The 27450-nt window shown below is 45.9% G+C and overlaps 1 protein-coding gene across 1 annotated transcript; it reads right to left on the bottom strand.

Moving 5' to 3' along the window:
* Positions 1-640: 640 nt before the first annotated feature.
* IFT81 (intraflagellar transport 81) lies at positions 641-27407 on the bottom strand. Its single transcript, XM_087880373.1, has 18 exons — positions 27247-27407; positions 25605-25708; positions 23943-24123; positions 23319-23408; positions 22687-22752; positions 22279-22389; positions 21284-21368; positions 17765-17928; positions 15036-15131; positions 13209-13355; positions 8213-8362; positions 7273-7401; positions 6992-7081; positions 6400-6486; positions 6256-6327; positions 6069-6154; positions 3032-3077; positions 641-1796 (listed from the first exon to the last, which is right to left on the bottom strand). The coding sequence occupies exons 1-18, from the start codon at positions 27388-27390 to the stop codon at positions 1614-1616; spliced, it is 2031 nt and encodes a 676-aa protein (XP_087736499.1). The 5' UTR covers positions 27391-27407; the 3' UTR covers positions 641-1613.
* Positions 27408-27450: the final 43 nt, after the last annotated feature.

Here is a 27450-nt window from a genome sequence, read left to right as displayed (position 1 = left end):
CTACCGTTTCCCCTAAAATAAGACATCCCCTGATAATAAGCCCAAATGGTCATTTGAGCGCATGCACTAAAATAAGCCCTCCCTGAAAATATTTAAACGCATGTACAGCTGGTCCCTACCATTTCCTCTGGTTTCCTCCAAGCGCCCCAAAATAATAAGACCTCCCCAAAAATAAGGCCAAGCGCTTATTTCGGGGTTCAAAAAAATATAAGACAGGGTCTTATTTTCAGGGAAACACGGTATCAGTATAGCTATTATTTTTTATTTTTTTCTTCTGTAAAATAGAATGCCTGGACAATACACTATATTCAAAATACTTAAATTAAAAATAACTTGACTAAAAAAAAAAAAGAAGAGGAGGAAATTAAGATTGGAGGATAGAATTTGCCCAGTCGTGTTCATGACCTTAAGCATGGGTAAGATCCGAATCCGTCTCTCGAAGCCTGTTTTTCACGTTTCATTTATTTAGGCATAACTGCGCTATTCTTCCTTCAAAGGTGCACCTAAAAAAATTGCAAATGCACATGTGTGATTCATCCACGTTCCTCAGCAAGACCAGTTTTATGAGTCCTTGGCAGAAAAGAAAACGTCTCATTTCCCCGGAGCAGGGATTCGATTCAATGAACACCCAGAGACAACGTGGAAAGAAACACGCTACAAATAACTTTATTGTCTTCCAGGCTAAGGACAAACAAGGTTCAGCCAGTTTGAAGAGAGACAGGGCATGCATGCGGAATGCCACCAGGAAGTCGGCGACAGAATAGAAGCCCGAGAAGGGAATCTTTAAAAAAAAAAATCAACACAAAAATAAACATTTGGAAGTGGGCTCGCTAAAAGTCAAGCGAATGAGAAAAGGCCGAGGAACTTCAGGTTCTACGGTGCTGAAGCTTTGGGTTTGGATCCAGGAGAATTAAGGAAATTGTCCCTCCTGCGTTTTGGTCTTTCGGCAATCAGGTGGGTCCACGGGGGCAGCTCCAAGGAGGAATCAAGGCCCTCATCGGGGTTTACACATCTGTGGGCTACAGGAAACTTGGGCCACAACGTCCTTGTAGTCTGTGCGTTTTTTTTTTTTCCTTCAAAAAATTCAAAAGTCCTTCCTCGACTTGGTTACTGGAATTGTGGAAGGGAATTTTAAGAACGTTGGTTTTGGGCCAAAAGGATGAAAATGATGTTCCTGAGTTGGTGAGGACCTGTGTGACTTGAACCTGGCTTGGTGTCGCGTCATCTACAACCCCAGATGTAGATCAAAACTATCCTAATCCTGATTTTTTTGTCTCCCTCCTTCTTTGGAATGACTCTTAAATTTGAACAGAATTGCATCTGCGCCACCTTCTCAATACTTTAATCCCTTGACTGACTTTTGACCGAGGGAAGGCTGGTCCATGCATCAGCAGAATAAAAGAATTTTCCCCCCACTCCTTCTAAGAAGGAACAAATGAAGCCCACCTACCCCAACCCTGTTCTAGCTAAGAACTTTTTAGGTAAACTCCTGAAGCACGGCAAATCTCATCATTTGCATCGAAACCATCGTAAAGCCCGGCCAACATTCGCCACAGATTTGCTGGAGGAAGAATGGCTCTTTCGGGATGACCTAGATGTCGGCCAAGTTGCGTTCACAAGACCAGGCGGTCTTCTCCGTCTTCCTGAATGACTTGGCCCACCGAGGCCGGGTTCTGTTGCTTGAGAAAACATTCTCTTTTGCACTCCATCAGAAGCTGGAGATCTCGCCACATTTTGACTTGCTTCAGGTTGGGGCCATGACTTTCCCGGACAGATTTCTGCTTCTCACGCAGTTTCTGATATTAAAAAAAAAGAGAAAAAGAGAGAAAGAGAGATGCTGTCTAGGGAGGGGTCCTGATGATTATCTTCTTTTAACGACCCCATAATCCCTTGTGGGTTTGAGTCTGGGCAACTGAATGGAGCTGAATGTTTACTGGCCTGATGCCTTTCCTGTCGCCAGTACGGAGTTTTGTTCAGCAGATATATTTTCAGTGTGCCCAGAGAGAGAAATATCTGCCTCTACCTAGGATCAAACTCACAACCTCCTGATTGTGAGGTGAGAGCTCCACCTCTAGGCCACCACACCACTCAGGGAAGGGTCCTGATCCGTTGGTTTATTTACTTACTGTCCCCAACTACCTCCATTCAGAGGTTTTCGGCAGCTAACTATGTTGCTTCAAAATGTAATACTACTTCAACTCCAGAGCCAAAGCAGAGTTTAAAGTATATGAGGACTTCCAAATAAATCTTCATTCTTTTATTCTTTTTGGCTTTCCTTTCTTGTTTATCATTTTTTTTTAAAAAAATGTTTAGCTGATTGCATTAAACAACATCAGAAAAAGTTTAGATAAGGCCTCAGCTCAAGTTTGAATAGCGGATTAAAATCATATTTTGGAAACTTGAGACTGTCTTAAAAGTCACAAAGACAGATCTCCTTGGGAAGAAAAGCAACATGTACGTGACCGGTTTGTAAGAACATCAAAGACAGTTGGTTTGAAAAATTAATTCTTTCTACATGCTGCTCCAAAGCCAACTGCCAAGAAAGGGATAGAAAACGGATGGCAGGTCCTTTTTGTAAAAATAGGACGGCGCGCCACTAAATACCGTGTTTATCTGCGGCCAACTGCTGTGTGCACCACTGATCTGGCAAAACGAGGCCTTCTTTCGGAGGTTTCTGCCGAAGATGCCTTTTGGAAGCGATAGTCCATTAGCTCAGGCAGTATCTGTAGGAAGCTGACTTCGCAACTGTTTGTGTAGTTTATTTTAAGAAGGCAACTTCTCTGCGTCTAAATCCGAACGGTTTTTAGGAGCTGTGCCTACTAGGCAGTGTATAAATCAGGGGTGTCCAACCTTGGTCATTTTAAGACTTGTGGACCTCAACTCCTGGTGATGCTGGCTGGGGAATTCTGGGAGTTGAAGTCCATAATTCTGGCTGGGGAATTCTGGGAGTTGAAGTCCACATGTCCTAGAGTGGCCAAGGCTGGACGCTCTTGGTCTAAAAGAGAAATCAATAACGTTCATCCACTCCTACCTTTCCAAGGTTCTCTTGTTCTGTGATCATCTTGGAATACTGATCCCTACGGAAAACAAGCCATTGAAGAACAAGAGTTACATCGCAATTTTAGGATGTTTGGAAGTACTTCGGGTGTGTTGTCTGACAAGAAGCTCCTTAAGATAGGTTACATGGGGCAACTCACAGGCTAACAACAACACAGTCCTTGGAACTACGGAGAACCCAGGCGTTTTCCCCACCATCCTCTCCCCACTCTGCTAAGGTAGGGGGCAGATCCCTGATTTCCTGTCGTGGGAAGCCAGAAAGTGCAGGAAGGATGTGGGGAAGTCTCTTTGAACCTCTTTTTTTTCTCAGCAACTCGGCTGAAAACTCGCTGCCTTCCTAGAAAAGGATCTCCAAGGGAGTTGCAAGGAAGAAGAAAGAAGCCCCAGGGTTTCCCTTCTCCTCCCATCAAACCTCTGAAGCCATGGTGCTGGTGAAGACTATATAAGAGGTGTAAATAAGGCATAAGCAAGCTGGGTGACCTTGGGCCAATCACCAGGAGACGGCGAGTTCTAGTCCCACCTTAGGTATGAAAGCCAGCTGGGTGGCTTTGGGCCAGTCCTACTCTCTCAGCCCAACCCACCTCAGAGGATTGTGGTTGGGGGGAAAAGAGGAGGGAGGGAGGGATGAGGATTAGGTGTGCTCATCGCCTGGAGTCATTTATTAAAATATAATAGCAATAGCACTTAGACTTACATACCGCTTTCCAGTGCTTTCCAGCCCTCTCTAAGCGGTTTACAGAATCAGCACATTGCCCTCCAACAATTTGGGTCCTCATTTTACCCACCTCGGAAGGGTTGAAGGTTGAGTCAACCTTGTAAAGGTGGGACACAAATACATAAGTAACTTTCTCATATAGCAAGAAATGAAGTGATGTAGGGTAAGGAGTGGCAGACTCTGGGGTGGGGGGCGGAGTGAAAAGAGGAATTAGACTAGAATCCCCACGTAGCCATAAGTGAACGAAATCCAACTCCCCTTGAATTCCGTGGAACCTCCTCTAACTCCTAACAGGTGCTGAGAAGATTCCTCTGCACAGCCATTCATAGCAATAAATCAGTTTAACTGGACCTTCGCGTTTGTGGGCCTGATCCTTCGTACCTGACAGGTGACCTACTTTCTCTCCCTTCTACTACCAAGACATTTAGACCTTCACTCCGTTCTCATTTTCCAGACTGTCCACCCCCCCGTCCCCAAACATCATTTTCCGATGGGAGAAGAGATATTTGCGTCAGGAACACATTTTCCACTCGGAGGTCAGGATCTTCTCTTTGCTTCTTTTGGCAACAGGACGTCCTTACCTTCCAGGCCATTACCTTAGGATCTCTCCCAGGATTCGCAGATCTGTTTGTTTTTCTGCTTTTTTTTTTTTTTTTTTTTTAATTTAAAAAAAGGCCGGCTCCTGAAACCAGATTTGTTTTCTTTTCTTGGCTATTTAAACGATGCTTGGAAAGAATGCCGCTTAATTTTGAAAGTGAACGGCTATTTTTAGAGAGCCAAATTAACTTTTTTGCATTCCTGACGGCTGACTCCATGGAACAGAGATGGGGAAGGGATCAGGAGGACGAAGGAACTTCTGGTTCCCAACTTCGGGGGCCCGATGTTTATGGGTTGTCGGAATGCGGCTTCCATTCCAGGGCTTACCGAAGGATTTGGAGAAACTCATTTGCTGGCCCGCGCAGGTGGTTGGCTTGTCCAAACCTTCTGACGAAGAGAAGTCGGATGGTTTGGGCATTTTTTGGGGGGAGGGGGCTCGCTCGCTCGGCCCTAGTAGGAAGGCCTTCATTAACGGGGTGGTAAATTTCACAGAAATGCAAGAACGCTACAGCTGAACACGGCAGGTATGTGAAATGCGGAATCCCTCGCTACAGGGAAGCGCTTCTCCCAGTTTCAAACCTGGGGTAGAACTGGGCCAAGAGAGCGGGTTGAGGAGCACCGTGGTCAGTTTGGACTTCCAGAAACAAAGTTCTGCCTCTTCCTCCCGACTCAGAGAATGTTAGAAAGTTATCCTCAGATACCCTGAGCCGAGGTGGCGCAGTGGTTAGAGTGCAGTACTGCAGGCTACTTCAGCTGACTGTTAACTGCAGTTCGGCAGTTCAAATCTCACCAGGCTCAAAGTTGACTCAGCCTTCCGTCCTTCCGAGGTGGGTAAAATGAGGACCCAGATTGTTGGGGTTTGCAAGAGGCTGACGCTGTAAACTGCTTAGAGAGGGCTGTAAAAAACACTATGAAGCAGTATATAAGTGCTATTGCTACCTGGACAAAGTTTTCCTTCAAAAGTCTACAAAGCAATTACTCTAAAGCAGCGTTTGTCAACCCTGGGGTACCTGAAGATGCGTGGACTTCAACTCCCAGAATTCTCCAGCCAGCATTAGGGGAATTCTGGGAGCTGAAGTCCACATGTCTTCAAGTGGCCCAGATTGCAAAATGCTGCTCTAAAATACTTGATATGGCTACACGCCATGTGAAATCCTAAACAAAACATACAAATCGCTAAGCTGACCCAGACACAGGAACTCATCCAGGCAGGAAGTTCTCTGCCCCCAACTCCCCTTTTGCTCAGTGTTGGCCTCTTTCTCCTCCTTGATCTCAGCTTCTTTTCCTCCCTTCAGACAGATAATAAAATCCTCTGCAAATATTTGGAGATGTAATCTGCTCCTTGTCCCTGGCTGCCCTTCCATTGAAGCACCATAAACGGAGAGCTCGGAGAGGGAACTCAGTGGCACAAGCGGTATTTTGCAGCTGCGGTGGCCACGGGCGTCCCCCACGCAAGGCGCGTGCGAGAAAGCATATCCCGTGATGTCAGGACGTAAACCCACGGCCTGCGTGTCAGCGGGGACAGAAGCGTGGAAGGGGGAATACCACCACATCTGGGGGCCTTGTCACCCAAATTCCGCTTACTGCAGATTCCTTGGGCTGCAGCCTTCTTCCCCTACTGAACGTAGAATCATAGGGCAGGGATGCACCCCAGAGGTCATCTAATCCAACCCCCTGCCCGCTCCAGGGGACTCTATACCTGACTGCCTTCTTTCTTTCCTGTTGATCCGAAGAAACGTACATTTTCACCTCGTCTTTGACCCGTTGCAGCTGTGCTTCGGAAATCTAAAAAAACAAAACAAAACAAAAAAAAATCTGGATTTAGATCTCGAACAGTCCTCCTTCCTGTCTGAAAAAAAATTTTTTAGTTTCTTTCACCAACATACCATTTTCATGCAGTTGACCTGATGATAGCTGCTTTCTTCCTGTAAACACTCCTCCCGAAGGCTCTTCACCTCCTGATGGGAGAGAAGGGAGATTTTGAAGATTGAAGAAAGAGACTCTCCCCCACCTCTCTCCTGCTTGCCTACCTGCTCCAAGGAGGAACGCTTGCTTTCCAAACCAGCGGCACAACTGTCGTACTGAGATTTTTTCTCTTCAGATTCTTGGGTTAATTCCTGGGGAGGAGGAAAAAAAGGGTGTGTGGCAGTGGTGGGTTTCAAATTTTTTTACTACCGGCTCGGTGGGTGTGGCTTGGTGGGCATGGCATACCTTGGTGGGCGTGGCAGGGGAAGGAGACTGCAAAATCCCCATTTCCTCCCGATCAGCTAGGACTTGGGAGGCAGAGAATAGATGTGGGTGGGGCCAGTCAGAATTTTTACTACCGGTTCTCCAGAATTGATCAGAACCTGCTGAAACCCATCTCTGGTGTGTGGATACAACAGGTGGCCCTTGGCAGCCCAAGCCCACCTACCTAAATTCAAGAGACCCTTGAGTCTTGCTGTGCAGGATAAGGCATCAGCTTGTGGGAAAGATTCCTGGCTTCCTTGATGCTTGTTACAATAAATTGCTACCCACCAATTTTGTCGGGACCAGGATTCCTCTTCGTGCTGTTTGGGGAAGCCTAGGTCAGAACAAGTGGGGGCGTGCCAGCCTCATCTTCCAAGCATTGCCTGCACTCACCTGGCACCTCTGTCGCAGCTGCCTGAGGTCTTTGATGATTGGGGCCAAGCTTGACTTTTTATCGGCTACCAAGGTGTTCAGTTTTTTCACCTGTGGGGAAGGAAGGCGGTGCTGTGAGCGAGCCTGCTGAATGGGAGCCGAAGTAGACGAGGAAGGACCTGCCATATTTAGAAGGGAGCCCCTTTGCAGCATCCTAGGTGTAACGGGTGGCAGAGGGTGGGGTCAGGGTTAGGAGGAGCTCGTTCTACACCCTCCCTTTGTGAAGCCTCTCTGGACAGTACCATGTCAGACATGTTGTCCAGAGTCCGGCCTTTCATGTCATCCATTTCGCTCTTGACGGCCGACACCCTCTCCAGCTCCTCCTGGGTGTAGCTGTAGCCGGAGATCCCTTTCTTGTCTTCGATGGCTTGCTGGGGGAACAAAGAAGAGAAACAGGACTTTCCGGAGGGATCAGGCTCCAGGGGTCCTTCAGAAGTTGCAGGGTTCCAGCTCAAAACGTATGTGGCCGCCCAATTCAGTCTTAGGGACTCCCCGCGGCTTACATAGATGAAAAAACCCCAATATAAAAAAACAATAAAAAGCGCTAATTCCTGCCCCGCCTCATGATAACAATTAAGAGAATTAAATAAGCCACTTGAGGGGGGGGAGGGGGTTCATCCCTCTCTGGGGCCTCCAGGCCCGTTAGCCAAACCAACGGGGCCTTGCAAAAGAGTGTCAAAGGAGGGGGGGGGGAATCTTATCTTCGTGGGCATGCATTGCAGGGTTGGCTGGGGAATTCTGGGAGTTGAAGTCCACAGGTCTTAAAAGCTAGGAAGGTGAAGATACCCCTGCTCTAAAAGATAAACACTGGACCAAACTACAAACCCTCGCTGATTTCTCAAGAAGAATATAATCGCAGAAATGGCCGTTTGGCTGTGCAATGCCATGTTGTATGCAATTAAGTTCCGGCCCTTGACATATTAACTGGATTGACGCAAGCTGGACCATGGTTTGTTTGACTCCCAATTGTTAACTAAGCCACAACTGGCTGAATTTCCACCACGCACGCACCAAGCAAGCCACGTTACGTAAACCCAGCTAACGATTTTGTCGTTCTTCGTGTCCCTTGCCAGGCCTCCCTGGGATCCTTCCTGGAATTTAAGATGGGCTTGGGATCTCCCGTTGACATTGCCATCAAAACCCCGGGCAGTCCTGGCTTTACGGGACGGGAGGGAGAGTTACCAATTGCTGCTGGATGTCTTCGTGCCGTTGTTTCAGAAGTTCTTCCGTCCGCTGCAGGATGCCGTACTCGGCCGTGATCTCAGCTATTTCCAGGCGCTTCTTCTTGTAAAGAGTGTTTTTGCTTCGAAGCTTGTTAACGTACCGCTTGAACTGAAACGAGAAGGATCACAATCCGTGGCTGTGCAAAGATGCTCGGTCCAGCTCAGGTCCTTAGGACAGAATATTTAAATAACCTTTTCCTTCTCTTTCAAAAGAGAGTGGAATCAAGAAATCAGGCTGTCTTGGGTAGAAATAGAAAACTCACCTTTAAAAGATCACCATTTAGATATGTTCGAGTGTTCTATATATATATATATATATATGCACACACACCAAAAGCTTTGCATTTCTTTGTTCGGCTTTTCAACGTTGCCTTAAATTGATGAAAACTTTGAAAACGTTATTTAAAAAGAAAACAGAGTTGGGGCGCACAGCGTAAAACATAGCATCCCATTTGAAGAATAAATTCTTACAATCCGAGACGAACCCTCTGTGAGGACCCCCCCACCCGCCAAAAACTTTACGCGCTATAAAAAGGTCTCCCGGGCAAAGAGCCCATCTTAAAATCGTGCCAGTTCATCTGCCATCTTTTGCCAAGGTCTCCTCTACTTCCCTGGGCTCCTGCAACTATTTTTAAACCCAAAGCTGCAAAACGTTTCAGCCGGAGAGCAAAGCCAGATTTAAACCGTCTCGTGTTTTAAAAAGCCCGAGGTCCTGACTGCTCGAAGAACAACTGTCTTTGCTGCCCGCACCACCAATGCCCGGGAAGGTCGCAAGGTAGCTGCACAATTTGGCAAAGCAAAGCAACGGGGCTGAAGGAAAATTAGGCTTGTTCGCATTTAAGTTGGGGAATGGCAGGGTGCCAATGAGGGGTGGGCTTCAAACATTTTAGCAAGGGGTTCTCTGCCCGGTTCAATGGTGGGTTGCTCCCGGTTCGCAAGAACCGGTAGTAAAAATTTGCAGTAGTTCGGAGAATAATAACATTGGCTGGCCACGCCCCCGAACCGATCCCTCGCCCGGTTGCCACTCATTTATCCCGCCCACCTCATCAGAGGCTTTTTTTTTTTAACTTTTAAAAGCATTTTTTGTACAACCTTTTAAAAAATGCTTTTAAAAGTAAAAAAAAAAGCCTCTGATGATCGCGCGGCTCAGCTGGGATCGTCAGCTGAGCATTTTTTCTACAACCTGTTCAGCCGAAGAAGTTGTAGGAAAAAAAAAATGCCTTTAAAAGCCTCTGACGATCCCAGCTGAGTTGCCTGATCGTCAGAGGCTTTTAAAAGCATTTTTTTCCTGCAACCTCCCCAAGGTGCATAAAACCAGGTTTCCATCCCTCTCTGTCATGGAGCTGTGTAAAGCAATTCTCCCTTTCAGCCTTCTTGCTTGTTGAAAGAGGTAAATAAAACCAGAGAATTAACACTTGTTTTAGTTTCCCCCCCCCCTTCTCCCCAACTCTGGGAGAGAAAGAGAGAAGTAAAAAAACAACAACAGCAGCAACAAACCAAGAAGACAAAAATTAAACTCCCAACCGCCATTTCAAGGAGATGAAAAGAGAAGCTCCTTCATTATCTCAGCGGGAAGCCCTCAAATAAAAGTTTGCAGAAGCCGCAGCCGGAAAAAAACGTGGAGCTGTTTTACTGCCCATCCAATTAATGTAATAAGGGCTCGGCAGGCAATTAAAGAGAATTTCGTCTGAACAAATTGCTGGCCGTGACAAGCTCTGGACCAATTGCTCACTCGAGCCCCCCCCCCACTCCAACGAGGCTCAGATCGCTCAAGGGGAATGTCACTTTAGGGGTCCCTTCTGTTCTCGGGGATGGGGGATAAGCCCCCTCAATGTCCACCAGAAAGGAGGAAAGGGGAAGGCAACCAGAAAAGCACACTCATACCCATGTGCCTGAATCCAAGCCCCTGTGGCAAAGATGACTACGAACTCTGGTGGAAGAAAAAATGGGATGTGCTGTTTAGACGGGCCAGGCAGGTAATTCTTAATAGTAATAGCTCACTCTTCATAGCTCATTCTGCCTCTTTGCTGGCATGGAGTTTGCCCGATTTTAAAGACTTCGCTCTCAATTTAGCTGGAGGTCTTCTCGGAGACCCCACTTCTGAACAAACAGAAACACCTGGGAAGCATTTGGCTTCGGAGTGCTTGAGTTTTCAACTGATTTCAGGCCAGACGGGCCTGAAATACAAATCTTCTTTTTACAAAATATGGCACCAAGCCAGCTTGCCGTTGTGGTAGCAGAACATGCTCAGGTGGCTTACAATGCGGCTCCTTCTTCGGTTTTTAGAGTGATCCAAAAGTCTATTCTGCACATTTTCTCTCCTCCCTAACTTTTGGCTAGCAAAGATACCAAAGAAAGGACAAAAGACAGATGCAAATGTCGAAGGTCCCCTCCTGCCTCCCTTGTCTAAGGCTCTTTTGACTGAGTTTGCTGGTCCATTCTTTTATCCTTCACAATGATGGCCAATCACCAAGAGACAGTGAGTTCTAGTCCTGTCTTAGCCATGAAAGCCACCTGGGTGACTTTGAGCCAATCACCAGGAGACGGTGAGTTCTAGTCCTGTCTTAGCCATGAAAGCCACCTGGGTGACTTTGAGCCAATCACCAAGAGACAGTGAGTTCTAGTCCTGCCTTAGGTGCGAAAGCTGGCTGGGTGATTTGGGGCCGATCGTTAGGAGACGGTGAGTTCTAGTCCCACTCTAGGCATGGAAGCTGGCTGGGTGATTATGGACTAGTTCCTCCCTCTCAGCCCAACCTACCTGACAGAATTGTTGTAGGAAAATAGGAGAAGGAAGGAGTATTATGTATGTTCGCCACCTTGAGTTACTTATAAAGGCGGGATAAAGATCTATGAAATAAATGACCAACCTAGTAGAAGAAAAATAATCAGCTTACCAGGAATCCCAGCTCCCTAGAACTGGTATTCAACTGCAAAGAGTACAATGTACCATGAAGAAGAGCTAAAATTATCCCCGGTTTACCTAACATCCCTCGTAACTGAACCATCTCTCCTTCTCTCTCGTGCAGGCATGCAATGCCCTAATTTTTACGGTTTGATAGCTGCAGGAAGAAGCTGCCCAGCCTGGCCTGGATTTTTCTTTTAACGATGTCGTCCCTTCCACAAGAGGCCACTTTAGCCTCTTGAACATCTTCCCCCGTTTCCCCCTTAAAAAATGAAAAAAAAAAACTATTAAATAAATCCACCCACTATTCTCCTCTGTTTGCACAAAGGCTGAGCTTCCCTTGCTCCCCCTCATCAGGGGGGAAAACCATAAGCCTGAGCTGACCTTTCTGGGGAGGAGGTGTTAAGACCTCGGCCGAGGATACAATGGCTGGCATGCAGAAGACGTCCAGGCAGGGAAGGCCTTGATTCATTGGGACACCAAACTTAGTGTGAGACACAGGCCATAAGGGGATACCAGTAACTCAAACCCCTGCAGGGGTGCAGGCTGGAAGCAACTGAGGTCTCATCACAAATCATTAAGGGCTCTAACTTCATGTCTAAAGTATTAAACAACGTTATAGAGCACTGCACACCAGAACAATTAGACACAAGGACAGTTTTTCCTGCATGCCATCCCTCTGCTAAACAACTCATTCCCACAACACTGTCAAACTATTACTAAGACTGTATCGCTATTATTATTCTCATCCTTCCTATTACCTATCTCCTCCTACTTATGACTATAAGCTTGTTGCTTGTATTTTTATGATTTATATTGTTTTATTTAGTTTCCTAGTATGATTTGATTGCTTTAGTATCCTATGACTATCACTACGTGTTGTGTCTTATGATTCTTGATTAACGTAGTTTTTATGTACACTGAGAGCTTATGCACCGAAGACAAATTCCTTGTGTGTCCAATCACGCTTGTCCAAGAAAGAATTCTATTAAAGCCGGGTCCAGATTGGGCACCCCTTCTGCGAAGAGACAAGGATGGGGTATCTCAAAACAAGCGGGGTCTTTAAGCTGGCATTTTCCAGCTTTCTGGCAAGGAATTCCAGGGAAGTCCAGAAGCCACCAAGGGAACATTCACATCCTGACTTAAATTCACATCCTGACTTAAGGATGCGAACTCGCTCGTTCAGCATCCTTGATTCCTTGAAAATCTCTGCGGCTCGGAGTTTTTAAGATGCATAAGAAAACTAAGAATACTTGGAGGCTGGAATCGAATTGTGCTGAATCAAAAACCAGGGACAAATTCAACCGTGAGGTTCTTTGCTCTCAAGTACCTTTGTTAAGGTCAGGAGATTAAAAACCGCCCGCTGGGTAGAAAGAGAGAGCAGGAGGATGGTTTAAACATACAACAATGTAAGATGAAGCCTGAAATAGATAGCGTTATTCAGACATTGGTGACTCTCCTAGGCAGCCCTGTTCTTGGATGGGACTACGATCGAAAAGGTGGAGAAGACACGTAGAAGGCTTCAAAAGGGGCCATGACTGAGAATCAACAGCTGTTGTGTGATCTGAACCTGCAAGTTGTTCACACAGGTCTACTGGTGTTCATCTTTTCTTCATTCCATATAGGAGCCCAGTCATAAACTCAACAACTACCTAATTCTCCATTTCCGTTCGGTGGGTGCTCTACTTTATCTTCACATTTTAACTACTCAACCCATCGTTCCCATCAGACGTGTTGACAACATGAAATTGTTTGTGAGGTACTTAAAACCTCGCGGACACGCAACAGATAAGATCTTTGGCCTCTGTGACAGGACATGTTGCTGTTGTGTAGTATAATCACTGCTGGCACCAGGGTCACAAAGCACAGAGCCTTCCTGGGGTTTTGCTCCTTACAAACGATTTGCTGGGAACAAATCTACTACTTAAAAAGGAGAGCCACCGAGGCCAGGTTTCTGGAATAAATCCTCAACTCAGAATTCTTCCAGATTAACAAGGGAAGCCATCTTGGGAACCCCAACGCAGTTTTGCAGGCAAAATGGCCGTTTCCTTACCTCATCGCCCTTCAAGACTTCTGTCCCGTCCAGTTCCCGAGCCTGACTCGACTTCTGTATCATTTGTCTCTCCAAGGTGGTGATCTCTTCCTTGGCGGTCTGAAGTTCCTCCGCCTTGGCGGTTTTCTTCCGCGAGATGATGGAGGCCTGTGAGGATTCTCAGACTGGTTAGTATTAGGGCGTCAAAAGTGGACGATGCCAGGAAAAGAGCTGACACGCCAACCTCAGTAGCTTTAGGGAGTTGAAGTCCACCCATGATGGACAGGGAATTCTGGGAACTGAAGTCCACCCATGATGGACGGGGAATTCTGGGAACTGAAGTCCACCCATGATGGACGGGGAATTCTGGGAGTTGAAGTCCACACATCTTAAAAGTTGCCTGGGAAACATTATGTTAGACACATTGCAAGTTATCATTTAAATCAGGGATGGCAACTCTTAAGACTTGTGGATTTCGTGTGGTTTAGGTCATGTTGGTCTACAAAAACTCAAGTGGGCCAGTTTTTCTATAGAGCCCACTGATATGTAACGTCTAACACAAGGACAAATAATGTTCAAGGCAGAACTACATATTACAACTAAAATATCGTAGTAACAGTAACGGAGTTGGAAGGGACCTTGGAGGACATCTAGTCCAACCCCCTGCTCACACAAGAGCCCTGTACCAGGGATTCGAACCGCCGAACTGCCGACCTTTCTGATCGACAAGCTCAGCGTTTTAGCCACCGAGCCACCTAGGAATGCCAAGCCTGGTGTTTTTAGTCATTCAAAAGGCAGACTTTGCCATTGAACAGGTCATTTTGAAGGCACCTTCCAACATCTGGCTGAAATCATTCGGTCTGGGCGTTAGCCAAGCCCTTTGCTTCTCTCACCTGGGCCCCACGGTGACAAATGGGGTGAAAAAAACACAACGGGGCCCTCCAGTAAAGTCGATGAAAGGGTCTGGTGGAGCTGGGCACGGAAGGCCACCTGTTTTTGACTAAGTGAGGAGTTCTGCATTCCTGGCATGGCCCCTCCGAAGGATGTCAACACTTTATAGAAAGAGCCAACTGGTCTCTTGTACCGGCACATTATGTAGCATACTTAGCCTTGTAACACAAGGCTCACAACAACAAAAGGCCCCGGATCACATTCGCTGCCCAAAATTGTATCTTGTTCCACCTATTAAATGAGGACCCAGATGGTGGGGGCAATAAGCTGACTTTGTATAAAATATATACAAAAGTATGAAGGCTATTGCTTAACGCATTGTAAGCCGCCCTGAGTCTCCGGAGAAGGGCGGCATATAAATCAAATTAAAAAAAAAAAAAAAAATTGTTGACTAACGGTTCTGGAATCATCAGATGCTCCCCAGCACAATGGCTGCCCTATCAAGAAACCTGCAATGCTTCAAGTCCCAGTGGATGGGATTTTAGTGTGCAATACAGATAGTCCTCGACTTACGACAGCTCGTTTAGTGACCGTTTGAAGTTACAATGGCACTGAAGAAAAGAGACTTTTTACCATTACAGAATCCCCATGATCACGTGATCAAAATTCAGACACTTGGCAACTGACTCATATTTACGACCGTCGCAGCGTCCCTGGGTCAGTGATCCTCTTCTGCGACCTTCTGGCAAGCGAAGTCCACGGGGAAGCCAGACTCACTTAACAACCGTGTTACTGGCTTAACCACGGCAGCGATCCACTTAACAACAGTGTCAGGAAAAGTTGTTAAAACGGGGTAAAACTCACTTAACAAACGTCTCGCTTAGCGACGGTAATTTTGGCATCGTAACTCGAGAGCTACCTGTAATCACGCTCGTCCTGCCAAGAATTTCTTCTCACCTGTTGCCGGTACATCGAAAATTTACTATCGATGGGTTCGTACTTCATCATCCTCTTCTCAATTAATTGATTGATTTGGGCGTTGACCTCCTTTATCTGCAACGACAGAAGATTCGAGAAGAACATTTTTCGCAATAAAGGCAAACCGGGTTTGCAGACAGAAGCCAGTTCCAGAAATAGGCTAACTTCTCACTAATGGATTTGGATGAGGTGGGGGGAGGGTGGGTGGGTTTTACAGCCAAAAGACACTTTCTGGAATTTTGGGGCGAACCCTTCTACAATTACGCCGGGCGAGTTTTAAAATAGCAAATGGCAACCGCTTGTTTTCACTTCGCTTGTGTGCTTTTCAGCGCTTGAAGCTTTTATCGGCGAGCAAGCAATTTCAAGCCAGACTTCTAGAGCTGGAAGGGGATGTTAGGCTACGGAGTCTGATGACTTTCTCAGGTCAGGAGTCCCAGCTAAAATCCCGTAACAGGTGCGGTTCAGTCTCTGCTTACATAAATTCGGTGAAAAGGCAGGGATTCGTTGCTTAAACTTGACTATATTCTATCAAAATCAGTTAGTGTAAAAAGCTAATATGTAGAGAACAATGAAGTATTATTTATTATGCCCAAACTAGAAGTTGAGGAAGGGACATGGTGGCTCAGTGGCTAAGATGCTGAGCTTGTCGATCAGAAGGTGGGCAGTTCAGCGGTTCAAATCCCTGGTGCCGCCTAACGGGGTGACCTCCCGTGACTTCTCCCAGCTTCTGCCAACCTAGCAGTTCGAAAGCAGGTAAAAAATGCAAGTAGAAAAACAGGGACCACCTTTGGTGGGAAGGGAACAGCGTTCCGTGCGCCTTTGGCGTTGAGTCATGCTGGCCACATGACCACGGAGACGTCTTCGGACAGCGCTGGCTCTTTGGCTTTGAAACGGAGATGAGCACCGCCCCCTAGAGTCGGGAACGACTAGCACCTATGTACGAGGGGAACCTTTACCTTTACGAGGTTGAGAAAATACACGAAGTGGCAGCTGCAGTGGGACTGCAAATCTAAACAACAACTATTGTATTACCTAAATGACGGAGATTGGTTTCAAGGCCGTCTCCAATTTTACAGCCCAATTCGTATTTTTAAAGACTAGGTTTCCCCATCCTGCCTGCTGTGATTTATCTTTTGAAATAAAGACACACCACGGAGCCTCTTCTTTCATTCCTGCTTGTTTGAGTGCCACTGTGTAAATCAAAGGCATTTTATTGGACAGGAAACCCGAGATAGGAGCCTGGATAGCTCAGCAGACTAATGCATTGTAATTTAACTCCAGCTGTCTGCAATTAGTAAGTTCAAATCTCACCAGGCTCAAGGTTGACTCAGCCTTCCATCCTTTCTAAGGTAGGTGAAATGAGGACCCAGTTTGTGGGGGCAATAAGCTGACTTTGTAAAAATATACAAAAGGATGAAGGCTATTGCTTAATGCATTATAAGCCGCCCCGCACCTATAAATCTAAATTTAAATCCGCTTCTCTTGTAAACCTCTTGATTTCCCTCCAGCTCACTGCCCTGCTGCTCAGCTGGTCAAGCCGCGAAAAGAGACGCTCGACCGATACCGGGTTTCTTTGCTCCTCACTCAAGGTTGATCGTTTTTACTAAAAATAAGCAGCCTGACAGCACGTTAACTAGCAATGCTTCTTTGGGGCGTCTGCTAATAAGGAAATGGATATTGATTCATGAATTTATAACCCAGAGGGAGGAGACTGACTTTGCAACCTTCTGGCGTTTCATGAATGAGGGCGCTGGGTCGTTCCAGCTCCTGAATGTTGAAAAGGGTCTCCAGGGAGGCCGACGTTATCCTGAGATGACCCCTGCCGTCTATTTCAAGGCATGTGGACAATGTCTGGACAGTTGCAAGAGAGGGTGAATGTTAAGCCTTCTTAGGCTAACCTGGTGCCTTCGGAAGGGAGTGGGTTACAGCTCCCATGCTTCCCAGCCAGCCTGGAATGACTCCGAATATGTCCACTCTTATGCTCCCCAAGGCCATCTGTCCAGAGCCTGCCCTGAAAAAAAATAATAGCACCTATCCTCTATGGATGGAACGGCCTTTAGTCATTTAGGAAGAGGAAGGGTTGTTATTATTATTGTGTGGCCCTTGATGCTCTCTGCCAGGGGTGAAATGCTCCCAGTTCGGACCAGATCGCCCAATCCGGTACCGATGGCGGCGGGTGGTTCAGAGAACTGGTAGCAAAAATCCCTTCCCCCCACTCCCATGCCCAGCTGAGCCGCGCGGTCATCAGAAGCTTTTTTTTTTTTTTTAACTTTTAAAAACATTTTTTTTACAACCTCTTCGGCCGAAGAGGTTGTAGAAAAATACTTTTAAAAGCCTCTTGACGATCCCAGTTGAGTTGCCTGATCGTCTGAAGAAGTTGTAGAAAAAATGCTTTTAAAAGTAAAAAAAAAAAAAAGAAAAAAAAAGTTGGCCACGCCCACTATCACATTACCCCTCCACCAAGCCATGCCCACAGAACCGGTAGTAACCAATTTTACACTGCTCTCTGCCCTTATTTTCTTTCAGACGTTTCGCGACCCAAGTAGGTAACATCATCAGTGTTAGAAGGGAGGGGAGTCGGTGGATGGAGGAGGAGGAGGAGGATTGTGGGAACCTTGGTGTACTCTGAGCTTGGTGGTTTTCTTGCAGACGTTTCACAACCCAACTAGGTAATCTCATCAGTGCTATTTATTTTCCGGCCCACCTACTTTGGATTCCAGCTCGTTGAGATCCGATTGGCCCATGGCTGGCTCGGCCACCACTTTCTGCAGGAGAAGCAACGACTGTTTCTTCGTTTCCAGCTCTCTGGGAAATTTCTCGGAGACCAAATAAGTGTTGAACTTTGTCTCTTCTTCTAGACTCTTCATTAAGCCTGAACAACAAAGCAGAACAAAACCCTCACATCCTGCATGTGTCTAAACAAAGGGAGGAGAAGGGCCATTTAGCGTCAGGCTGTAATAACTGTAATTTAGACCCAGCTAATTTAGCAGCCGGTTGCGTTAATTTCTGTGGGAACCAATAAGGAAGGAGGTCCCCCGTGTTTCAATTGGCAGAGATAAATATACAGCACGTTAGCAGATATAAAGTCAGCTGGAGAAACCCCAAAAGCGCATAGGTTTTTGTAGAAAGAGATGTCAGTTTTTCCCCCTCCGTTTCCTGAACAGGGATAAAAGATGGAAGAGAAAAAAAAATTCAGTCTAGATCAGTGTCAATATTTAAACGCACGCGCAGCCGGTCCTCGCCATTTCCTCGGGTTGCCTCCACGCGCCCCCAAATAATAAGACCTCCCCGAAAATAAGGCCAAGCACTTATTTCAGGGTTCAAAGAAATAGAAGACGGGGTCTTATTTTCGGGGAAACACGGTATCAATCTTATTTGAATTACCGTAGAATGTATGACACCCATAGAATGTATGTTCACGCATTGATATGTTTGTAAAAAACAAACAAACAACTTTTTTTTTTTTAAGAAAACTGCCTACTTCAGACTGTGAGATTAGCATGCACACACACACACACACACACACGTCCCACCGGGACCGAAAGCCATCCTAATTTCCCCCCAGTTTTCAAAGAATCTTGACTTTTGCAAGGAGGCTAGAGGAGAAAAAAATAAAATAAAATGCACTTTAGGGTTTTCTATTATTCTTCATAATCTCTCTCCCCCTCTCCCCCCCCCCGACGTTTCTTTGTAGAGTGCCTCAGGCCAGACCCTGCCTGGGGCTTCGGATCCCTCGAGGGCCATTTTGCCAGCGGCATTGTTACGTGTGCAAAGCTGTGAGTTCGTATTCATCTGTAGTTGGGTCCCCACCCCCCATCTCTTCTTAGAAGAAAGAAAAGAGCGATCTGCCCATATGGGGGGGGGAGGGGGGGAAGAGGCAGACTGTTTTTTGTGAGGCTGCGCTAAGGAACGTGCTCAAGCCAGAGAGAGGAAGAATAAGTCATCTCCATCAAATTGCCTGCCGTTCAGTTCAAGACGAAGAGAGCTTCTCTCCCGAGACTTAAGGCCAGGGCTGAAATTCAACAGGTTCTGCAGAACCGGTAGCGGAAATTTTGAGCAGTTCGGAGAAACCGAATATTATTTGATTTGGAATGTTTGGTACAACTGGTTAGATAGTAGATGTAAAGATGAGGAAATTAGAAAGGGAAGATGATTAATGAACCTGTAAGCAGAATTAAGTACAACTATAAAGATAGATGAAGAATCTGTAACATTATGGTTTGATAAGATGTGATAAAATGGAAAATATACATTATAAAATGTAAAAAATAGCGAGAGTAAATAATATACATCGTATGCATATTAACATATATAAAGGAATATATCTATGTGTATATATGTGTGTGTGTGTGTGTGTGTATATTGGATGTATACCGATACCAAAGTGTTGTAAAGATGAAAACCGTGATATAAAATCAAGAAAACTGTTTAATAAAAAAGAAAGAAAGAAAGAAAGAAAGAAAGAAAGAAAGAAACCCGGGAGAGTAACTGGCTGAAACCGGAAGTTCATTTTCACGCACACGCATGTGCCCTGGGCAGCTCCTCCATTTTCGTGTGCGCGCTCCCTTGTCGGCACTTGGTGCCGAAAAGGTTCTCCATCACTTTCCTTCCTCTTCGGAAGAAGCCTCACAGTTTGTAGAAACTCCCTTTCTACAAAAGAGCAAAAGGCCCTTGCTGTTCGCTTGGATTTCAAATGCAGAAGTCAAACCATCATTTGTTGATGATATTCGGAAAGCTCCTGTCAACCCTCTGAAAAATAAATGGGAGCTGTTGTTGATTTTTTTTCGGTTTTGACATTCTTCAACCTAATTCTTCTAATCCTTGTGTTGATACCAAACATAGACACGGACCAAAGATTTAAGTGGCTCTGTTGATACTATAAACACCGGTGGTTTTCGTTTTTTGCCAGGAAAAACGAAAAAAAAAAAAATCTCCAGCAGAATTGAGGCCTAACGTAAGATTTAGAGCTTGTGACTGCACTCGTCAAAATGTATATATATATATATATACCGTTCCCCCCAAAATAAGGTATCTCCTGATAATAAGCCCAATCGGGCTTTTGAGCGCATGGCAATTAAGGCCAAGCGCTTATTTCAGGGTTCAAAAAAATATAAGACAGGGACTTATTTTCGAGGAAACACAGTACATAGTGTATATAGTCTGAGCTTACCAAAAAAATAAACAGTGTGAAGACTGTTTATGGCAGGGGTCTCCAACCTTGGCAACTTTAAGCCTGGAGGACTTCAACTACCAGAATTCCCCAGCCAGAATTCTGGGAGTTGAAGTCCTCCAGGCTTAAAGTTGCCAAGGTTTATGGAGATTCTCTGTCATCCAGGTCAAGATTGTCCCAAAGGTGCTTTTTTTTCAAGAGGCAACCGGACTTTCTGTTTTTTTCTCTGAGGACGTTTCACTTCTCATCCAAGGAGCTTCTTCAGCTCTGCATTAGTTGTGCCTTCTTTATAAATTCTGCGACCTACTCCAATATTTCTGTTGTTATGGAGCTGAAGAAGCTTCTTGGACGAGAAGCGAAACGCCTTCAAAGAAAACACCAGAAAGTCCAGTAGAAAGCACCTTCTTCAAGTGTGAAGACTGCAAAGTCCTTCCACTGTTGCAAAAAAAGTTCAAGAGGTTAATTGGGATCCCCTCCACCAGACTTTCCCCACCTTCTTCCTCTCCGCAGCCACGACTTAAAACACTCCAGCTGAAAATCCAGGCGACTCTAAAGCACTTTAATCTGAGACGGGCCATCACTCAGCGTTACTCAGCTCTGTCAACAGCTGATGTCATCGGTTCTTAGCAGGAAAAGACCTGAGCGTATCTTAGTCGCGCTTACGCAGGGGGCTAAACTATGCAAGGCCTGCTAGAACGCAAGAGGAAAGGGAATCTTTCGGAGCTTAAAGTTTTAAAAATAGGATAACGGGCTGTCTTTGAGCAGGTCAATCTGTTGGTTGTTGGTTTAAAAAAAAAAAAAAAGACCCAGGATTAATCCTTCCCGGGCGATAGGATTCTCCGAGACCAACAGAAATAGAAAGCTATGAAATTGCACCAAGTCAAACTCTGAAAATGTAAATTCAGAGAGAAGGGGTGGTGATGGAAATTACAGCTTTTGCTTTTTTTGTGCAGTGTTTTTTAAGTGCATGTTTTAGGCAGAAGACCAAAAGCCACAGTGGGGTGTGTGTGTGTGTGTGTGTGTGTGTGTGTGATGGATTGGGAAGACTCCCACTTACTTTCTGGCTTTGAATCCACTGCTGCGTGACGCATATCCTTGAGCTGAAGCTGAATTCGGTGCAGTCGCTGCTCTGCGTGAAAAAGCTGGGGAGGGAGGGGGAAAAAAAATAAGCACAGGGTTTTTGGTTTTTTTAATTCCTCTGCCCCCGATTCTTTGGAAATAAGATAGCCTCGTGCCAAACAAAGAGGAAATCTCTGTGAAAGAACGGCTAAATAGATGGAGGACGCATACAAAGGGCTGGCTGTTCCCTCCCAGGAATCAGGGGACATTGAAATGGCAGATTTGGCAAGACAAACTGTCCACCTGTTGTGCCAGCTCTTTTTCTCTTTTCTTTAAATGGACCTGGTTAACATTGTGTTGGCGAAGCAGCGCGGAGAAAACCTTCCTAGAGAGGTCAAGTGATTAGTCTCGGCATCTCAAAGGTTGGCTGGCAAGCAAGGGCCCTGCTCCCCCGGGTCTGCTATGGGGAAGCAGGAAGGGAGTTAACGTGAACCCCGATTTCTCCACGAATATAGATTCTGGGGAGCTTTAGGACCAGCAAAAAATTAAAATTAAAAAAAAAAAAGGAATACAGGTAGTCCTCAGCTTACGACCATAATTGAGCCCCCAAAAAATTCTGTTGCTAAGTGAAACATAGGTGAAGTGAGTTTTGTCCCATTTTACGACCTTCCTTGCCACAGTTGTTAAGTTAATCACACAGTTGTTGAATGAATCAGCTTTTGCTTGTCAGAAGGTCGCAAATAGGGATCATGTGAGCGGCTGTCATAAATGTATCCCTTGCCAAAGCATCTGAATTTTGTTCATGTGATGCTGCCATGGTCGTCGGTGTGAAAAGCGGTCCCAAGTCCCATTTTTCAGGGCCGTTGTTGTCATTTCCGTCACTAAATGAACCGCCGTAAGTTGAGGACTACCTGTATTGAACCAATAAGAACGCCGGCATCTCTGGGACAAAAAAAAAAACCCCAAAAGATCTTGAATAGGAAGACCCCATACCTGGTTTTTCTGCTCTTGCTTCTGCTGGGCGAGGCTTTCCTCCCGCTCTTTCTCCACCCGAAGCTGCCTGGCCATTTCAAGCATCCGCTGATGGTTCTGCACCGTCTCCACCTTGGGAGGAAGGGGACAAGCCAAGCGAGTGAGCCGAGAAAGCCATCCCGGGGATCGTGTGTCTCACAGATTCGCGCCATCCTTCCTTCCTGTCCTCGAGACTTTGAGGAGCTGTCGTCTCCTCCCTGTCATGAGGCTCAAGTTCTTTCGAAGTTCTGGAGCCCTGCCTGGAGAAGATTGGCTTTTCCTCCTGGGAGACATCTGATGCCCTTCTCCAGACTCACAGCTTGTAAAGCTTAATTCTTGTTTGCATTCCCGCAAGCCGAAGGCGAGGGCGTCTCACGCCCGCCTACTTACCCGCTTCCTCAGCCGTTCTACTCGCTTCATCAGCTGATCCTTCTCCTCTTCCATTGCGGTGATATCCTAGTAGTGAGACAAGAGACAAATCGGTGGCGTAAAGGAACATTCAGCCCTGCAAATCAGAAACCCCTACAAAGAGAAGTATCAGTGAATTCAGCTCAGGATTCCAATGGTGTTACTTTAGGTGCGTTAATTAGAATCAACTCACCGTGCTCAAAGGAGGAATTGGGTCTTACTTTATAGCAGAGGTGTCCAACCTTGGCAACTTTAAGGCCTGTGGTCTTCAGTTCCCAGAATTCCTCAGCCAGCCATGGTAGCTGTGGAATTCTGGGAGTTGCAGTCCCCAGGTCTTAAAGTTGCCAAGGTTGGACACCCGTTTTACAGAATTTGTAGAGGTGAACAAATGACATCAAGATGTATGACTTATACATTCTCAGGGGCTTCCGTTCTCAATTTGTCCCGACTTCAGGTAACCAAGTCGTTCTGAATTGGCAAGTGGGCTTGTAAAATATTTCTGAACTGGATGACCATGTAAATTTAGACCAAAGAGGCTTGGCCTGTTTTTAGAAACGTTATGTTCATTTTCAGATCTCAATCTCAAACCTTTAGAAATCTCAACATTTTCTTACCCTTCTTATTTCTGCTGTTGAAAAGCCAGAGGTCCTGAGCTGTTCGCATTCTTTATGTAAGCCTTTGAAAGCTTCCATCAGCTCTTCGTACTGCCAAAAAGAAAAAGATGATTTTTTAATGCCGGAATTATCATCCATTAATTCTCAGCACAGTCATGCTTGAGTTATACCCCCAGGGACAGGTGAACAAATTAATAGATGTATGTTGTCTCTTGAAATGACCCATTTTTAGAGATCAAACCTTATGAATTAAATCCCAAAACATTTTTGTCCTGTATTTAGAGAACAAAGCACAAAAAAAAAACCCCAAATGCGCACATAAAATTTTTGCAATTAGATGACATAGAAACATGATTTCTAGTCTCCCCCAAAATAAAATATATACCTTAATGCATAACTGTTATGTATTAATGTATATACCAAATATATACATTAATAAGAGCAAAATCCTAGGTCTCACCTCAGCAGATGGAAACTTATCAAGCATGACACATTTAAAAAACCCAAAGAGGTTTATCCATGTTCTGCCTTTGATTTGCCCGTCTTACAAGCCGCCATTGAGTGAATGTTTTTGTGTGCCTGGCTTTCTTGCAGGAGGGATGAGGAATGTACGATCAAGGCTACCTGTCTGTTGGTATCAGCCACCGTGTCGTCCTGAAGGAACTCAGTTGGCACATCGATCTTGATCAGAAAGCGGGCCAGGTAGGCCCTTTTCTTCAGCTCATTGGTCCTCTGAAGGAGCCAATGCAGGACGGGGTGAATGACGGGCTTGCTCCCCGTAACCAACCCTTGACGGAAGGTGCTCCTGCAATAACAGGAATAAAATCATTCAAAGATTTAAAATAACGGTAGCCAAGAGTTAGCAGTTTCTTGCATAGCTATCAAAGGGCTGAGGGTCAGTTAAATCAGACAATTTTTCAAACTCAAAGACACTGGTTTGTTGTGTGATTCTTCATCAATCAAGGTAAAGGTAAAGGTAAAGATTCCCCTCGCACATCTGTGCTAGTCGTTCCTGACTCTAGGGGGCGGTGCTCATCTCCGTTTCAAAGCTGAAGAGCCAGCGCTGTCCGAAGACGTCTCTGTGGTCATGTGGCCGGCATGACTCAACACCAAAGGCGCATGGAACGCTGTTCCCTTCCCACCAAAGGTGGTCCCTATTTTTCTACTTGCTTTTTTTACGTGCTTTCGAACTGCTAGGTTGGCAGAAGCTGGGACAAGTCACGGGAGCTCACCCCGTTATGCGGCACTAGGGATTCGAACCGTTGAACTGCCGACCTTTCGATCGACAAGCTCAGCGTCTTAGCCCCTGAGCCACTGTGTCCCTTCATCAATCAAACCGTCTCCCAATTTTTCTAAATTTTCCAAAAGGCTGATAATTTCTATGCTTCCAGTTTTCATCCCCAGCTGCTCTGAAAGACTGTGCCTCGGTGAAGGCCCAGCCCCTGTTTCTATTCAGACAAATGAATTAAAATCTCCCTTTCTCAGCAACTGTCTCTGAGAGGTTGTCTGTAAAAGCTGGCCACAGCACCAGGTGCCCGATTTAATTTAGCCCTGGAACCATGCCAAATGCCATCCTCTTCAGATAAACCTGGCAAATTCCCCCACACAATCATGGCTGCAGTTCAGGGAATTAACTAAGAAGCAGCTACTGGTTTGCCATTAATCAACTAAATATGAACTGTCCATTTTATATTGTAAGCTCTTTGAAAAAAAAAAAGTCACTGGCGCTTTGCGTTAAAACAGCAGCACCCTCTAGTGTTAAGCAGAATGTACAAAGGGGGCTGAAAAAAATACAGCATATGCAGCTGCGGTCCGATCCAGCCTGAAATAAATCCCCAAATCAATAGTCTTAGTTTGGAAGCAGAATCCCAACTGATTTTATTGTGATTGATTCCCACATATGTTCGTAAACTTGCTGAGGTGGAAACATGTAATACAAAACAAACTTTCTGAGATTGTCATGACTGTCCCCATCCTTGCGCCCAACTCCTCAGTCTTCAAAATTAAGATTATCTAACGAAGAGGGATAATGGCAAAATATCATGTGACAGGTAAGCTAACAAACCAGTGGCTCTAGAAGAGATAAGTTTTGTGTAAATATATGATGTTATTGCATTCAACAACAGCTGAATTTTATAATAACTGTGTGTTTTGAGAAGGGGGTTGTGTTTTTCCTTTGTTTTTTTAAATGTTTTTAGTAATTTGTAAACTATTCAGAGTCGCTGGGAGTTGGGCAGCATACACATTTAATACATTACCTCTACTACTACTAATACTACTACTTACAAGTCACTGGTACCTCCTGGAGGTTTGTACTTAAGAATGCCGAGCAGGGTCAACATCCGTTTTGCTGTGTGTTCCGGCAATTCTTCTCTAATGTCAACGATGTGCTGAAAGGTTTAACCACAGTTGAGGTTACAACTGACACAAATAAACTACATTACTGTGTGCAGCTTAACGGGATCCAATATAATGAATGTTAAGAGCCTGGGGATGTTCTATGGAAGTTCCAGGAAGTGAAAGCATTAGTCATGTAATCAGATGTGATTTTCCCTTCCGTGAGTTGAGGACGGGCATAGTCAAATTCACGGGATCTCAGTCGTCTTAGGCATGTCTCTTTAAGATGAAGAAAAGGGTTTCATTTCGAGCCAAACCACTAAAGCCAGCCAGATCTGCCTTTGGTACATCAGTCCTCCACAGTCTGACACCCTGCAGATAAGTTGGTTAAAACATCCACAATTTTGATCAGTCCAGCCTTTGCCAGATCTGGACACCAGCTTGGATAAGGCTAAAGGATCAAGCCATCAGATCGAATCATAAACTGGGGGAAAAAAAAGATCCCCAGGATTACCTAGTTCAACCCTCTGTAATAGGGGTGTTGTGGTCCGCCAGCAGCCTGCGGAGCTGGCAGCGGAGTTGGACAGTGAGAAGGCTGGGGAGGAACATGGGCCAGTCCTGGAGTCTGGGGAAGGCCCGGGCGAGGGCTCTGCATCGGAGGCAGAATGGGGCCAGGGCCATCTGGGAGTGATGCGCAGACTCCGGAGCCCCCAGAGGCAAAGGAACAGGAGGAGCCTGTTCCTAGTGCACGCATGCAGAGCTGCCAGAAGGCAAGAGCAGCTAAAGCAAAAGGGATAACTCGGGAGTAAAGCCAGGAGATGATTGGCCCCTCCCATAAGGCTTAAAAGAGAAACAAAGGCACTTGGGCTTTTTGCAGGAAAGCAACGTTGCTAACTCTGTTTCCAGTCGGCATCTCTTCTTTGTTTCTGAACTTTGTGGGGCTTTGCCAAGTAAGGCCTTTGGCAGGGTGTCAAAGAAGATAAAGGTTGGTGATTATCCTGAAGGATTTCTTCCGAAGGACTTGTTTTGCAACTAATTGGGACTCAGCTGGGAATGGACGTAATTTTCAGCTGTTATAATAAAATAGGTTTTTTTGGGACTAATTGTGTATTGTAATGACTCAGTAAGCCTAGGTCACAACAAGGGGTATGTCAAACCCAAGGCCTGGAGGCTGGATCCGGCCCACAGGGTGCTTAGATCTGGCCCATGGGGCCGCCCTGGAAACAGCAAAGGACCGGCCCACGGTGCCTCTGCAAGAGAAAACGGAGCTCGGCAGGGCTGCAGGCATCCCTCCCGACCTCCGTTTTTGCTGGCAGAGGGTTGCAGGAAGCCATCACAGCCAAAAACAGAGCTCCGGAGCCCATTTTCGCTGGCAGAGCACTTGGGCTGCCAAAGGCGCCCCCGAAACGAGTGACATTGAACTGACCACGCCGACCCCGGCCATATCCACCCTGGCCCTCCGAGGTCAAACACAACCCTGATGCGGCCCTCAATGAAATCAAATTTGACACCCCTGCTCCGTAAGATGCAGGAAAAAAACCAGGACTGTTTTCCAAACAGAGATTGCTGTCCTGGTAAAAGTCTGACGTACCTTGGGGTCAATCTCGCCCAGGACATCGCTCAGCAACTGCAAGAGCTGCGTTGATTCCAGAGAGTCAAAAGTGATCAAGTTGAAATTCTTTTTGAAGGGCTCTTTGTTGAGCTTCTCAACAATGAATTTCAGTTGGTCGCTCATGATGGCGTCTAGAAAAGGATCTGCAGGAGGGGAAAAGAAAAAGAGGTTAAGGAAGAAGTC

The sequence above is a fragment of the Pantherophis guttatus genome, chromosome 17 (assembly GCF_059756535.1).
Source record: "Pantherophis guttatus breed Tessera chromosome 17, ASM5975653v1, whole genome shotgun sequence".
Classification (NCBI taxonomy): domain Eukaryota; kingdom Metazoa; phylum Chordata; class Lepidosauria; order Squamata; family Colubridae; genus Pantherophis; species Pantherophis guttatus.
Note: the sequence above shows the minus strand (reverse complement) of the source record. Positions and strands in the feature narration are given on the sequence as shown.